The 16,875-nt window shown below is 42.3% G+C and overlaps 1 protein-coding gene across 2 annotated transcripts; it reads left to right on the top strand.

The window, feature by feature from the left end:
• The first annotated feature begins 4,796 nt into the window (after positions 1 to 4,796).
• On the top strand, positions 4,797 to 16,851 carry LOC125486381 (exosome complex component RRP4-like). Of its 2 annotated transcripts, XM_048613685.1 has the most exons (4): positions 4,801 to 4,981; positions 7,481 to 7,582; positions 10,148 to 10,193; positions 16,491 to 16,845. In XM_048613685.1, the coding sequence occupies exons 1-4, from the start codon at positions 4,866 to 4,868 to the stop codon at positions 16,611 to 16,613; spliced, it is 387 nt and encodes a 128-aa protein (XP_048469642.1). In that variant the 5' UTR covers positions 4,801 to 4,865; the 3' UTR covers positions 16,614 to 16,845. The 2 variants fall into 2 exon arrangements, with proteins under 2 accessions (XP_048469643.1, XP_048469642.1); XM_048613686.1 differs by lacking the exon at positions 10,148 to 10,193 and having other exon boundaries at positions 4,797 to 4,981; positions 16,491 to 16,851.
• The last annotated feature ends 24 nt before the right edge of the window (positions 16,852 to 16,875 follow it).

Raw genomic sequence — 16,875 nt, forward strand, 5'->3', positions numbered from 1 at the left:
TCTCTGTCCTGACAAAGGGTTTCGGCCCGAAACATTGACTTCCCTGCTCTTTGGATACTGTCTGACCTGCTGTGCTTTTCCAACTCCACATTTATTGACTCTAGCTTCCAGCATCTGCTGTCCTTATTTTCTCCTGGATCCATGTAGCTTTTTGCATAGACAAAGTGGATGGCAGAAAAGTATTGGTCATATTCACTTAAAACAGAATCCAGCATCTGGTTCACTGCAGTTCTGAGAAGCATCTTTGTTTGGGACATAAACTCAAGTTGCCATCTGTCTCCTTGGGTGGGCCTAAAAATTTAAAAATCAGATACCACTATTTCAAAAATGATCAAGGAAGATCTCCCTGATATCCGTTGCCAATATTTATCAGCCAGTATCATTAAAAGCATTATCTGGTCATTAACTGTAGGGATTCTATGATTACAAAGTTATGTGTGGAACCTTACTGTGTGCAAATGGGTTGCCATGCATAATTGTTAGAGTGCATTGTCAGTATTTATCAATCACATATTGGAATCGAGGCAAGAAGACTCAAATGAGTCCTGCTGGAATCTGCCTCTGTAAGTGATCAATAAATGTTCACAAGTTTGCACCCGCATGATTTCCAGCTCTCCTCTATCAAACTCACCCAGAGTTTTGTTATGATAGGAGTATGATTGATTTTTTTTGGATTTCAAACAGCGGCACATTTGTTGGCCTATTTGTATGAAAAGGCTTAAAAATTAACTAGATCAGTCTTTCTAGAGCCATGATTTTAAAATCAGTATGTGTCAAAGAGCAGGTGTCTGCAAGGCATCTTGGAATATTAAAGGAAGTTAATTCATACTATGGGGGTTTATGTCATAAGAGAGGAAATGTCAAACCATTAGCTGTACCAGAATCTAGGATGAAAAATTTTTAAGTTCAAAAGCTTTTGGGTCCAGTTTGAAGGAGACCTGACTGGGGTCAAAAGGATAGTCTATCCTAGAAAAAGGACATTGTTCAGAACAGTTAAGAAAATAAGTTATCTCAGTGAAAGGATGGTGTTTCTGAAACTTCAAGACCAAGAGTATTTGGTTAGGACACTGACGATGCTTAAAACACTGAGAAAACTCTAAGCTCCGTGAGAAGTCAAAGAAAAAAGCTTCACAGTTCACAGGACTGGAACCTGGAACTGAGAAGAAGCAATTCAGTAAATGAGATGGGGAAGGAAAATTTCTCTGGATTTTAATTAACTGGAAAGACTTGGTACTGGGGTACCTTGAAAGATTTCAAAACACACAGTACAACCAATTGTTATATTTACATATTTTATTTTCTTGTGTGTAATAAACTACATTTTTATCGTCAAAACAAAACCCACAGCCTTGTGTGTTTATTTCAGCAAAAGACCACCATACTTTTTAATAATAATCTATAGAGCTGGATTTTATTCTGGATCTGATTTGGCCAATAGTAACATCAGCTGGGATTATGCAAAACCACATCTTTTTATTTTATTTTTAATTATGGACTAAAATGGTAAAAAAGACTTTGTTTTAAAACAATGACTGTGGAAGGAAATGCTGTATCTTCAAAAGCAAGTTACTGTAACTCAGTTGCCTTTACACTGTTGCTTTGCAAACAGTGAAGAAGAGATTCCTCTCCACACAATATCAGGGTTTGTTTGCAAAGTGAATTTAGCTAGCAACAGATTATTTATTCAGACCAGTTGAGGTCACCAGTTTAACAATGCTCTGTGATTGGATTCTGGGCAACTGAACAGTTGCCATGTGTGCAGTAGACAAGGGCAGAAGGCTCTGTCTCCATATCCCTGCAGTAAAATCATTGTAGTTATTTTCTTCCAAAAGTTGCAATGACTTGTTGCCTTTAACCAATAATGCAAAGACTTTACAAAGACTGTATCAATTGCCCTGTGCCTCCTGCAACAAAGTGAAAGAAACTGAAAAAAGATCAGACAGTAGACGGTCTCTGGAAGAAAAAAGTTCATCTTGCTGAGGCTTGTGCACTCGTGCTTTTTGAACTGTGATTTTCTCCAGGATCTTTCCTCCGTGTTTAACACCAATTTTTTTTTGGGTCTGGCGACTGTTTCTGTTAACTTGAATCTATCAGTCAGGTAAATTGGGAACTGTACAGACTTTGATTAAATCTTTTTATGATGCCCTAAGGAATAGTGAGGCTCAAGCATCAGCACACCATCCCAAGTGGGATGTAACAATGAAAATACTATGTACCCTTAATTAAGTCACTAACTACATGGTTTAGAAGAGACTTAGGACATCCTGAGATTGTGAAAAGTGCTGTATAAATTAACTTTTAAAATATATACAGATGTATGGAAGAAGGGCTTTTGAATAGATAATCCTTTGCTAGCACAGACAATATTCCCATTTATATTTACATAAAAATATAAATTATGAGTTGTCATAGGCCATTCAGGCTGACGGCCTAAATTATCTTCTCCTGTTCCTAGTTCATATGTATAAATGGGCCATACTGTCCGTAACATTGGAAGGAATGTAATGCCTGAAAGTATGATGGAAGCAGATTCAGTTGAGACATGCAAGAGACCATTGGATGATTATTTGGTTAGGAATAATGTGCAAGAATAGGCGAAAGAGCAGAAGATGACATTAGGTAATAATGTGCATTCGAGGAGCTTGCATAGACATGATGGGCTGAATAGCCTCCACCTATGCCATTTGTGCATATTTGTGTATTTTTGGCCAAACATTAATCCTCTTAAACATTTGTCTGAGCTATCTAGTAACAACACTGTGTCAGGGAGATAAAGTAACGAAAATAATTGTAATCTTACATACAAAATATACATACATTTGTCAAGAGTAAATCATTGCAGCCTTGTTAATTGTATCAGAAACCAATTACGAAAGGTATTTTGTATTTTAGGATTGAGTATCAATAAAGGATATTGCTGGAAAAAAGAAGCTTTTTGGATGTTAATGACTTATGTTTTTCAAATTGTCATCTTAGTTTTTTTCTCTATTCTTTGTGTAATAAACTTAAATTCTTTTTATCGAAGATACATTGGCAACCACTGGTGACTGACCACCATAGTAACAGAATTGTGAAAATAAGAAATGCAAACAGAAATTGCTAGAGAAACTCAGCAGATCTCGCAGCATCTCTGGACAGAAAGCAGAGTTAACATTTCAGATCCAGTGACCCTCCTTCAGAAGCAGCACAGTTGCTGCCAGACCCGGTGAGTTTCTCCAGCAATTTCTGTTTGTGTTTCTGTTATCCAGCATCTGGAGTTTTTTTTTGAAAATAAGACATGGTCTATCAAGCCAGATGTTACTCTGGAATTTGACTTGTCCAGTATTACCATGAACCGGTGCCTAAGCAGTAATCTACCCAAATGGTGATAGTGAGGGCAACCAACGAAAACCACTCTCCTACCCTTTCCGTGTTGCCCTGCAGCGTTCCTCTTGTATCGACAAGTGAATCATCACCACCTAAGCAGTGCATTCCAGAAGCTATCCCTTCCCATGTCACCTTTACTTTTGCCAACTACTGTTGATAAAAGTAGAGGCATGTGTATTTCAAAATTTGAGAAACATGTTTTTAAAAAGCCATATTGTTTGTTTAGACCTGAGCAGATATTAGTGAAACAAATATTCAGCCTCACTAGAAGCATGGTTTGGGGCAGTATGGTGGCTCAACAGTTAGCACTATTACTTCACAAGTGCCAGGGACCCAAGTTCAATTCCAGCCTTTGGGTGGCTCATGTGTGGAGTTTGTGACGGATGCTCCAGATCAAAGATTTGCAGCTTAGGTGGATTGGCCATGTTAAACGTGGGGTTACAGGGATAGGGTGGGGTGCTCTGCGGGTCGTTGCAGACTCACAGGGTCATAGTTTGTGCGATGGGCCGAATGGCCTCTTTCAGCATTGTTGGGATTCCACGAAATAAGATTAACCAACAATACATCCAGAACTAGTAAATCACTACGTGTGTTTTCATATTATTTAGTTATAGTTAAGTTTGATAATGTCTAAAATTTGTTTTGGGTTTAACTGTAGACTCAAAATGGCGGTACCCACCATTTCCAGAGACAGACATCGAGTTAATCACAACATTGTAAAACGCGTTAAAATACTGGCAACAATATGGTAACTGTCTAAGTTGTTATGTTGAAGAGCCAATTGATCCACCACACAACATCATAGAAAAGCACGGGTCGATTCGTTATAAGGACGAAATAACGGTGCAGAGACAGCCCGGAAACAAACATGGAGGCAGGGAGAAAGGAGCCAAACATCTGCCAATAACAAAAATGGCGACAGCAGTGACTGTTTCAGACAGTCTGCCAGTAAGAAACATGGCGATAATTAAACGCCCTCATCCCCGCACCCCCCAAAAACCGCTCGAATGCTTGTGTTAAAAATGGCGGAAATAGAGCCGGCATGTCTTGCCAATGTTAAAGATGGCAGTTAACAGCGCCAAACTGTGGATGATGGAAACCTGAAATAAAAATTTAAAGGCTTCTGTTAATCGGGGCTTGCAGCAGCTGTACAGTGATGAGTTCAGTATCGCTTAAATATGGCAAAAGCTGGATTTTACAAACAAAATGCGAGAAATATTTGAGAGGTTTGACGAACACTTATGGAAGTGAAATGTTAATTCTATGTATCTTTTCATGTTTCCATTTTTGTTTATTTCCGACTTTCAGCATCAGGTATTCAGTAGTGTAGGATTCGCCGACATTAAAGATATCGAAGTGGTCATAACCATGGAAGACTATTTGCCATTATTGAAGATGGCGGGTACAATTGTATCTGGCGGCTGATGTTCGTTCGCCAATATCAAAGATGGTGGCAGTGGTTATAAGTGGCGGCAGCAGGTTGCGCGCCACTAACAAAGATGGCAGTGGACATTCGGTTAGCGACGGCGCGAAAGCGTGTCTCTTTACCGGCGGAGGTTGGTAAACATCTGGTATCACCGGGAGACACCATCACCACCGACACCGGTTTCATGAGGTAAAACTAACACAAAAATGAGATAATGTCCTGATTTAAAACGTAAAAGTTAACTCCAGAGGCAAGTAAATCCACGTGGGTAGACGGTGTTTCGGCCTATAAGTTCAAATCATTTTATCAACGGTCAGTGACTGAAACTCGTGCAAAGTCATATCTCCATAAATACTAGATGGTCACCATCAATGCAAACTCGATAGCAGGCATCGAACTGATCTTTGAGAAACCCAGCAGGCCTGCCAGCATCCATGGAGATATGACCATTTCTTCAGAACATAAAATGTTAATTCTGTTTTCTCTCTCCGCAGACGCTGCCAGACCTGCTGAGTTTCTCCAGCATTTTGTGTTTGTTCCTGATTTTCAATAGCTGCCTCATTCTTATTTACCACACCTGCCTCGTCTGTGTCTTAAAATAAGACTCTCTGCTGAATATACAAAACAAAAAGGAATGATAGTTTGGAAGCCTCCAGTACAGGTATCAGAAAAGACAAAACAGAAGGTGAATCGTATTGGACTCAAAACGTAACCTGTATAACTCTCTGCCAGGTTTTACCAGCACTTCCAGTTTTTATTTCAGATTTCTAACATTCACAGTGGATGCTAAAGTAACATCATCATCTAATGCCAGTCTCCTACTTTTTCCCAATTCTTGCACGTTATTTTATCTAAATAATTATGCAGTGTCGTCTTAAGTGCTTCAACTGAACCTTCCTCCTCCACATTTCCAGATAGTATGTTCCCTGTCCTGACTATACTCACTGAATTTTTTTTTTCCTTGACTTCATTCTTGTTTCATTTGCAGGTCACTTTAAATTGATGCTCTCCTCTTCTTGTTCCTTTCAAAAGCAGGAACAATTTCTCCCCATTTTACCCTCTTAAGCTTGTTCTTGATTTCAAAATCTCTATCAGATTGCATTTTAGCTGCCTTCTCTCCAAAACAGTTCCAACTTCACCAGTCTGTGCTCATTACTGATATTCCTCATCTTTGGAAGCATTCTCGCAAGCTGCTTATACGTTCTCCCCAATGTTGCAGCCAGAACTGTTCACAATACTCGAGTTGAGATCTAACAAGTGCCTTGTATACATTAACAGACAGACTTTAGAAAGAAGGCATAAAGATGACTTAGACCAGTGTCGTGCATATGGCTTTCATTCTTCAAACCTGTGACTGTTTCACCACTAGCTGTAATACAAAATAAATGCATTTATTAATAAAATAATTGGCACAGCGGTCAACATTTCTGCCTCTTGACGACAGGGATTCGGGTTCAGTTCCAGCCTTGGGTGACTATCTGGAGTTTGCATGTTTGCTGCTTGGGTTTCTGCTGGGTGCTCCAGTTTTGTCCCACAGTCCAAAACTGTACAAGTTCGGTGGATTGGCTAAATTACCCCACAGTGTCTAGGGATGTGCAGACTAGGTGGATCAGCCATGATCAATACAGCGTTACAAGATAGGATGGGGAGGGGAGCGGGAATGCTGTTCAGAGGGTCAGTGTGGATTCACTGGGCCAAATGGCTTCTTTCCACACTATGGTGATTCTAGGAAACTTTAGGTTCGGGGTTTTGAACCATCAGCAATCAAGGCTGGTAAATCTGCTGCCACAGCCATGCGACAACTTCAAAAGGGAATTTCCAATTGGGCTGTTTTGCAGTATGTGCAATCTCATAATGCTGGCGACATGCTTTTAACTTGAGTTGACTTCTGATAGCGTGCTCAAGTTTATTTTTGAAATAAAGTTTTTCAATTTTTTTTTTAGAATTGCTATATTAGGAGATATGGAGAGGAAAAGAGCCATCACGTGTCGTTATGGCTCCTGTGCTCTGATTCTTACTTGCAGTCTACCTGCCATTTCTGAATGCAGTGTTTGGAGACTTGGCTCAAGGCCAGCCTCCTGTAACCTTCCTTTTCAGGTAATACTGCTTGTTTCAACAAATCTATTAAGGTGAATTTTTATGCATTGCCCTGTTTGCCAGCATTGCACATTTCGGTCCTTATTGACCCCGTGCAACACTCAGTTGCTGAAGTACATCAGATTTTTTTTTTGTGAAAACAACCAATAAATAAAACCAAGTCCTTCAATTTGCATCCCAACTGTATTGCCACAACTCAATCTTTTTAGTATAACATAATTCGGAGAGCATCAGTTCGCCACATGGCAAGTGATGTATGTATTGGAAACTGTGGCCTAGAAAGCTTATGAAATGGGTTCATTGGGATAGGGCGAAGACATCCTAAGTGGACATGATTTTCAAAATTAAGGCCAAGGCCATTGGAAGTTAGGAAACATTAAATACAGCAGATGGTTGGCCAGCTAATAACTCTAAATCTGAGATTGATCTGTTTATTCTATCCAGAAGATACAGTGCTGAGAGAAATAGACAAAAGTTCACATTCAGCACCAAACTCTTTTTTTTTTGAAGAGAGTTGTAGGTTTCCATTAGCCTGCCTTGGGTGCGTAACTTTTGTGTATCTTATTACAGTATATATTCTGTCTCTTCCAGAGGCCATGGTACCTACATGGAAGATGAGAAGTTAATTGCGTCAGTTGCTGGAGCTGTGGAAAGAGTGAACAAGTTGATATGTGTCAAGCCACTTCAAACCAGGCATGTCCTTAACACTTATTGTCTGTGCATTTGGTCGTCGAGTAATGAGCAAATTTTATAGAAATTGTTTGATTCCATTTCATAACCAGTGGTTGTATTAAAATTTGAAACAAGATGCCCTGCCCCCATGATTCTTCCAGCAGCGCTCATGTTTAAATATCTACACAACGTGGCATCTATCCGATTAATGTGGAAAATTGCCCTGGTATGTCCTGTGCAAAGAAAGCCGGACAAATCCAACCACACCAATTACCGCCCCATCAGTCTACTCTTGATCATTAGTAAAGCAATGGAAGGTGTCATCAGCAATGCTATCAAGCAGCACCTGCTCAGTGATGCCCCGTTTGGGTTTGGCCAGGGCCACTCAACACCTGATCTCATTACAGCCTTGGTTCAACTGTGGGCAAAAAATCTGAATCTCAGAGGTGAGGTGAGAGTGACAGCTCTTGGCATCAAAGCTGCATTTGAGCGAGTGTGGCATCAAGGAGCCCTGGCAAAACAAATCAAGGGGTATAAGGAGACAAACTCTCAAGTAGTTGGAGACATACCTGGCACGTAAGAAGATGGTCGCGGCTCCTGGAGGTCAGTTAACTCAGCTCCAGGACATCTCTGCGGGAGTTCCTCAGGATAGTATACTAGGCCCAACCATTTTCAACTGCTTCATCAACAAGCTACTGTCAGTCATAAGGTCAGAAGTGGGGATGTTCTCCAATGATTGTGCAATGTTCAGCACCATTCACCACACCTAAGAGACTGCTTCAGTATATGTTCAAATGCAACAAGATCCAGGCTTGAGCTGGTAAGTGGCAAGTAACATTTACCCACACAAATGCCAGGCTATGACCATCACCAATAAGAGACAATCTAACCACTGCCCTTTTGACATTCAATGGTGTTACCATCACTGAATCCCCACTGTCAACATCCTGGGGTTATCATTGACCAGAAACTCACTGGACTCACAATATAAACACAATGGCTACAAGAGCAATCAGAGGCTAGGAATACTGCGGCAAGTAACTCCCCTCGTGACTCCTCAAAGCCTGTCCACCATCTACAAGGCACAAGTCAGGATGTGATGGAATCCTCCACACTTGCCTGGATGAGTGCAGCCCTAACAACACTCAAGAAGCTTGACACCATCCAGGACAAAGCAGCTTGCTTGATTGACACTGCATTCACAAGCATCCATTCCCTCCACTACTGACGTTTAGTAGTAGCAGAGTATATTATCTATAAGATGCACTGCAGAAATTCACCAAAGATCCTCAGACAGCACCTACCAGGTCCAGACCACTTCCATCTACAAGACCAGAGCAGTAAATGTATGGGACGCCATCACCTTCCCCTCCAAGTCGCTCACCATTGTGACTTGGAAATATCTCGCTGTTCCTTCGCTGTTGCTAGGCAAAATCCTGGAATTCCCTCCCTAATGATATTGTGAGTCTACCTACAGCAGGTGGACTGCAGAGGTTCAAGAAGGCAGCTCACCACCACTTTCTGAAGAGCAATTAGGCACAGGACAAGCAATGCTGGCCAGCCAGTGATGCCTACATTCCACAAATGAATACATTTTTAAAAAATCAATGATAACATGATGGCACCTCCAGCATTGTAACACCATCATTGGATTGCCAACATAGAGTGGGTCAGAGTAGAAGGTCCAGGATTGGGACTTGGGCACACAACCTTCTAACTTGCAAATGACACTGCTAGCACAAGGCACATTACCAATACAAAGCTCCTCTGGGGACCATGGTCTATATACAGCTGTTTATGGGGGACTACCTCTATCAAATTTTACATTTCAGTAGTTTAGGATGCAGGATTTTTCTGGCGGGCTGGAAACTGAAACATCAAAGTTTCATTCAATTGACTATGAAAACCATAAATCTGTGGCAATAGTGATAATTTAGAAAAGCTTGTATTGGAGCCGGAGAAGTAAAATGACTATGATTAATAAAACTTAGTAGAACATCACAGGAACATAATGAGACACAATCTGCAACTAAGCTAAAGAAGAGGCCATTAGGGCAGTGACAAATGTTTGATCTGAGACAAAGAGCATTTTTAGCAGTTAATGAAAGTGCAAATATCAAAAGACATTTAGTACATAGTTGTTGATCTGTTTTGTTTGTGTCATGTGCCAGCGGCAAAACAATTGCTTTGGTTGTGTTTTTATTGTTGCAGTTCACTTCTATTGTGACTAGTTTAGTTTTAAATGTTCTTCATTGTTTTTCTAAATCTGATTGCTTTAAAAACAAAAGCCATGTAACATCTTAAAAGAGGAGAGAGGTGGAGAGGTTTGAGGAGGTAAATCTGAAGTTTAAGGGCTAGACAGGTGAAGGCAACAGCAAGTATTGGTGGGACAAAGGGAGCAGGGGCCTATGTCAGAGTTGGTATCTGGAGGATTGTGGAATTTGCATCAGGCTGGAGTAGGTGAGAGATGGGAAGAGGATTTAAACACAAAAATGGAAAATTTAAACTTGACATTGCAGTGGGAGCCAGTCTATGACTTTGAACACAATCTATTAATTCTGTCAATTTGAATTCTTATTTTATTAGATACAATGGGGAAGTTGGGGATGTCGTTGTGGGCAGAATCACAGAGGTAAGATTTCAAAATCACCTGGTTTGTTTCGAGTTAAAGAGCTGAGGAGACTATAGTGTAGTGATCATGGCACTGAACTAGTAATCCAGAAGCCATAATAATAGTTTTGGGGGCATAAGGGCATGGTTCAAATTCCACCTCAGCAAATGGTGGAATCATTAATTTAAATGATAAATCTGGAAGCTGCCATCAAATGTTGCTTTCAGGAAGAAACCTTCTGGCCTACATCAAGTTACTGAGTTGATTCTTGACTGCCATCTGACATGGCCCAGCAAGCCACTCGAGTTGTGGGCAACAAATGCTGACCTTGTCACTGACACACACATTCTATGAAAGAATAAAGAAACAAAGTTTAACATTTCAATCATACATATCCTTTAAGAAGATAAGAGGAGAGAACTGCAATACTGTTCGAGCAGCTGGGAAGAAAATGCACTTAAAACAGGGCAAAGGAAGTGTTTTTGGTTGCAGCTGACCAATTGAAAATAACTGCATGCTAATAAAGTATCTAATGGCTAATAAGGTATTTAACTAGCATTGAGATACTAATTTGAAATTTTATGTGCTCACTTGGAAATGAAATGGGTGCTTTTTATTACTGGAATATGATGTGCTGTGTATTCAACATGGTGTTGGGATCCAGCAAAATCCAACCCAGGAAAATTGTTCTGAATGGGGAAGAGATTTAAATATAGGATAGAAGATTGGCTGTCTGGCAGAAAGCAGGTAGTGAGGATAAAGGGTCTTTCTCAGGATGGCAGCCGGTGACAAGTGGAGTTCCACAAGGGTCAGTGTTGGGATCACAACTTTTCACTTTATACATTAATGACCTAGATGAAGGAACCGAGGGCATTCTGGCTAAGTTTTCAGACGATACAAAGATAGGTAGAGGGACAGGTAGTATCGAGGATGCGGGGAGGCTGAAGAAGGATTTGGTCTGGTTAGGAGACTGGGCAAAGAAGTGGCAGATGGAGTACAACATGGAAAAGCGTGAGGTCATGCACTTTGGTAAGAAGAATAGAGGTATGGACTATTTTCTAAATGGGGAGAAAATTCAGAAGTCTGAAGTGCAGAGAGACTTGGGAGTTCTCATCCAGGATTCTCTCAAGGTAAACTTGCAGGTTGAGTCAGTAGTTAGGAAGGTAAATGCAACTTTGGCATTTATTTTGAGAGAACTTGAATATAAAAGCAGTGCTTTTATATCCAGCACTTCTGAGGCTCTATAAGGCTCTGGTCAGGCCACATTTGGAGTATTGTATGCAGTTCGGAGCCCCATATCTCAGTGAAGATGTAGTGGCCCTGGAGTAGGTTCAGAGGGAGTTCACGAGAATGGTCCCAGGAATGAAAAGCTTAACATATGAGGAACATTTGAGGACTCTGGGTCTATACTCGTTGGAGTTTAGAAGGATGAGGGATGATCTAATTGAAACTTACAGAATACTGAATGGCCTGGACAGAGTGGATGTTGAGAAGATGTCTCCATTGGCAGGAGAGACTAGGATCCGAGGGCATAGCCTTAGAGTAAAGGGAAGACCTTTTAGGAGAAATGGTTTTAGCCAGAGGGAGGTGAATCTATGGAATTCACTGCCACAGAAGGCTGTGGAGGCCGGGTCATTGAGTATACTTAAGACAGAGATAGATAGGTTCTTGATTGTCAAGGGGATCAAGGGTTATGGGGAGAAAGCCGGAGAATGGGATTGAGAATCTTACCAGCCATGATTGAAAGGCGGAGCAGATTCAGTGGGCTGAATGGCCTAACTTCTGCTCCTATGTCTTCTGGGCTTATGATTTTAAAAATGAGGGAATCACAACTAAGAAGGACATTCTGATGAAGATTTTTATTTTCAATATGTATGAGGGTGAAGTTAAACCAAAGAGAATGTATTAAAAGATATAGACTTAGCCGAACTCGTCCTCACCAGTTCCTCCCACTTCCTACAGACAAAGGGGGTGGCCATGGGTACCCGCATGGGCCCAAGCTATGCCTGCCTCTTCGTAGGTTACGTGGAACAATCCCTCTTCCGTACTACACTGGCCCTAAACCCCACCTCTTCCTCCGTTACATTGATGACTGTATCGGCGCTGCCTCGTGCTCCCACGAGGAGCTCGAACAGTTTATCCACTTCAACACCTTCCACCCCAACCTTAAGTTCACCTGGATCATCTCCAATACCTCTCTCTCCTTCCTGGACCTCTCTGTCTCCATCTCTGGCAACCACCTAGAAACCGATATCCATTTCAAGCCCACCGACTCGCACAGCTACCTAGAATACACCTCCTCCCACCCACCTTCCTGCAAAAATGCCATCCCCTATTCCCAATTCCTTTGCCTCTGCCGCATCTGCTCCCAGGATGAGGCATTCCACTCCCGTACATCTCACATGTCCTCATTTTTCAAGGACCGCAACTTCCCCCCTCCTCAGTGGTCGAGAACGCCCTCGACCGTGTCTCCCGCATTTCCTGCAACTCATCCCTCACACCCCATCCCCGCAATAACAACGAAAACAGAATCCCTCTCATCCTCATGTACCACCCCACCAACCTCCAGATCTAACGCATCATCCTCCGACACTTCCGCCATCTGCAATCCGACCCCACCACCAAAGACATTTTTCCCTCCCCACCCTTATCTGCTTTCCGGAGGAACCACTCTCTCTGGGACTCCCTTGTCCGCTCCACACTCCCCTCCGGCCCCACCACACCCGGCACTTTTCCCTGCAACCGCAGGAAGTGCTACACCTGCCCCTACACCTCCCCCCTCACCCCCATCCCAGGCCCCAAGAAGACTTTCCACATCAAGCAGATGTTCACCTGCACATCTGCTAATGTGGTATACTGCATCCGCTGTTCCCGTTGTGGCCTCCTCTAATTCAGGGAAACCAAGCGGAGGCTTGGGGACCGCTTTGCAGAACACCTACGCTTGGTTTGCACTAAACAACTGCACCTCCCAGTCGTGAACCCTTTCAACTCCCCCTCAGACGACATGTCCATCCTGGGCCTCCTGCAGTGCCACAATGATGCTACCCGAAGGTTGCAGGAACAGCAACTCATGTTCTGCTTGGGAACCCTGCAGCCCAATGGTATCCATGTGGACTTCACAAGCTTCAAAATCTCCCCTCCCCCTACCGCATCCCAAAACTAGCCCAGCTCGTCCCCACCTCCCTAACTTGTCCTTCCTCCCACCCCAAGCCCCACCCCCATCTCCTACCTACTAACCTCATCCCGCCCCCTTGACCTGTCCGTCGTCCTTGGACTGACCCATCTCCTCCCTACCTCCCCACCTACACTCACCTCTACTGGCTCCATCCCCGCCTCTTTGGCCTGTCTGTCTCCTCTCCACCTATCTTCTCCTCTATCCATCTTCTATCCACCTCCCCCTCTCTCCCTATTTATTTCAGAACCCCCTACCCCTCCCCCATTTCTGAAGAAGGGTCTAGGCCCGAAACGTCAGCCTTCCTGCTCCTCTGATGCTGCTTGGCCTGCTGTGTTCATCCAGCTCTATACCTTGTTATCTCAGATTCTCCAGTATCTGCAGTTCCTGCTATCTCTGTATTAAAAGATATAATAGGTTGATTTCAGAAAAATTGATTTTTGTTTGGAAAATTGTTATGTTGGAGTACATCTTGTGTGACTGGGTCTAGTTTCTTTAGCTTAGCATGCACATTTGTGATTGGACTCAACAGTCTTTGCCAGCCAGTGAAAAATTTATGCTACACCTTATTTATTGTGAATTAGAGTGTACCCCAATCTACCTCCACAATCTCCTTGCATCCCTGCATATGTTCTCTAATCCATTAACTAGTCTTAATTTTTCTTCCTTTGAATCAAAGATTTAATGTTGTTTATCACAAAGAGAATGAAATTTAAAAGCAGGGATGTTTTGCTACAGATATATGGAACATTGGTGAGGTAAGATCTGGAGTGCTGTTCACAGTTTTAGTCTCCTTATTTGAGGACAAATGTAATTGTGTTAGAAACAGTTCAATCAACTAATGCCTAGGATGGGGAGGAGAAGAAATTATCTTCTGAGTAGAGGTTGAACACATTGGACCTGTATGTGTTGGAGTTTTGAAGGAATTTTTTTATTCACATGATGCTGTCCAGGTCAGTATTATTGCCCAGAGTCCAGTTAAATTCAGCCACATTTCTGTGGCTCTGGAGTCACATATAGCCCACACAAGTAAAGATGATGGATTTTCTTCCCTAAAGGATATTAGTGAACCAGAAGGATTTTTCCAACTATCCATAATGGTTTTGTTACCTAATTCCACTTCTTTATTGAATTCAAACTCCACCATTCACCATTGTGGGATTTGAAACCAGGTCCCCAGAATATTGTCCATCTGAATTAGTAGTCTAGTGATTGACACTTGACAGGGTGGATATTGAAAGGATATTTTCCATTTTATGGGAGAGACTAGAACTAGGGAATGCAGCTTCAAAATCAGGATCTCCCATTTAAGACTAAGGAATTTTCTTCTCTCAAAAGGTTGAGAGTCATCGATTTTTGCAGCATGGAAGCAGATCTTTTGGTCGAACTCATCCATGCTGACCAGAAATCCTAAACTGATTTAGTCCCATTTGGCCCATATGCTTCTAAACCCTCCCTATTCACGTACCCATCCAGATGTCTTTCAAATATTGTAATTGTACCTGCCTTCACCAACTCCTCTGGTAGCTCATTACCTTACACGCTCCACCCTCTGCGTGAAAAAGATGCTTGTCAGGTCTCTTTTAAATCTTTCCCCTCTCACCTTAAACCTATTCCGTCAAGTTTTAGATTCTCCTACCCTGGGAAGCAACCTCGGCTATTCACCCTTTTCATGCCTTTCACGATTTTATAAACCTCTGTGAAGTCACCCTCAGCCTTTTGACGCTCCCCAGGGACCAACAATTATCTATACAAGTCCTGCCCTGGTGTGCCTTACCAAAATGCTACACCTTGCATTTATCTAAATTAAACTCCATGCCATTCTTTGGCCCATTGACCCATCTAATCAAGAACATAGAACATAGAACATTACAGCGCAGTACAGGCCCTTCGGCCCTCGATGTTGCGCCGACCTATGAAACCAATCTGAAGCCCATCTAACCTAAACTATTCCATTATCATCCATATGTTTATCCAATGACCATTTAAATGCCCTTAAAGTTGGCGAGTCTACTATTTTTGCAGGCAGGGCATTCCATGCCCTTACTACTCTCTGAGTAAAGAGCCTACCTCTGACATCTGTCCTATATCTATCACCCCTCAATTTAAAGCTATGTCCCCTCGTGCTAGCCATCACCATCCGAGGAAAAAGGCTCCCACTGTCCACCCTATCTAATCCTCTGATCATCTTGTATATCTCTATCAAGTCACCTCTTAACCTTCTTCTCTCTAACGAAAACAACCTCAAGACCCTCAGCCTTTCCTCATAAGACCTTCCCTCCATACCAGGCAACATCCTGGTAAATCTCCTCTGCACCCTTTCCAATGCTTCCACATCCTTCCTATAATGCGATGACCAGAACTGTACGCAATACTCCAAGTGCGGCCGCACCAGAGTTTTGTACAGCTGCAACATGACCTCATGGCTCCGAAACTCAATCCCTCTACCAATAAAACCTAACCTACCGTACGCCTTCTTAACAACGCTATCAACCTGGGTGGCAACTTTCAGTGATCAAGGTCACATGTACTCTGATGTAATGTTCTTCAGTGCCCACCACTCCACCTATTTTGGTGTCCACTGCAAACTTAACCGTACCTCCTATTTTTGCATTGAAATCATTCTGTGGAACTCTGATCCCCAGAGAATTGTGGAGGTGAGGTCACTGAGTATTTTAAGGCAGAGGTAGATAAACTGTTGACTAACAAAGGAGTTGGTGGTTATCAGGACAATGTGGAGCTGCGACCACAGTCAGATCTGCCACGATTTTTGTTGTATCATTGAGCAAGTTGAGTGGCTGAATGGCCTACTCTTAAATGATATTTTTATTATTGCTAGCTGCTTGTTTAAGAATGAGATCCTTTTCTCACTGTCTCATTCAGCACCCCCATGTTGATCCCTGTCTGTCCTCAAACTTAAATGTTTCTTCAATTTTCCCACTAATCAGTGACCCTCATTATGTCTCAGCACTATGTAAAGTGCTCTGCCATCTCTTTCCCTGCATGCAAGACATCTTGATGCTACAAGAGCTGATTGATGTTCATTTTCCTGTTCATATTTTTTAAGAGTCCCTTGTCCTGAAGAATGGCAGAGGCTGGATTTAAGTCCTACAGGAATGTAACTGAACCTTTCTGAACAATTGTAGGTGCAGCAGAAGCGATGGAAAGTGGAGACCAACTCCAGACTGGACTCTGTACTGCTTCTGTCATCTGTTAATCTTCCTGGAGGTGAACTTGTGAGTAACAGAAAAATACTTCAATTTCTGTAGCGTTTTTCAGACACTCAGGATGTCCTGCAGCGCTTTACAGTTGATGGAATGTAATTCTGTTGGAATGCCTGGAACATGGCAGTCACTTAACACACAGCAATCTGCTGTAAACAGCAGTGTGATATTGACTGGATAATCTGTCTTGGTGATGTTTGCAGGATAAATATTGTCCAGAAGACTCCTAAGCCATCTTCAAATTACTGATGTGGGATATTTTGAGAGGGCAGACAGGAACTTACCTGAAAGATGGCGCCTCAGTTCT

The sequence above is a fragment of the Rhincodon typus genome, chromosome 28, assembly GCF_021869965.1.
Source record: "Rhincodon typus isolate 14 chromosome 28, sRhiTyp1.1, whole genome shotgun sequence".
Classification (NCBI taxonomy): Eukaryota; Metazoa; Chordata; class Chondrichthyes; order Orectolobiformes; family Rhincodontidae; genus Rhincodon; species Rhincodon typus.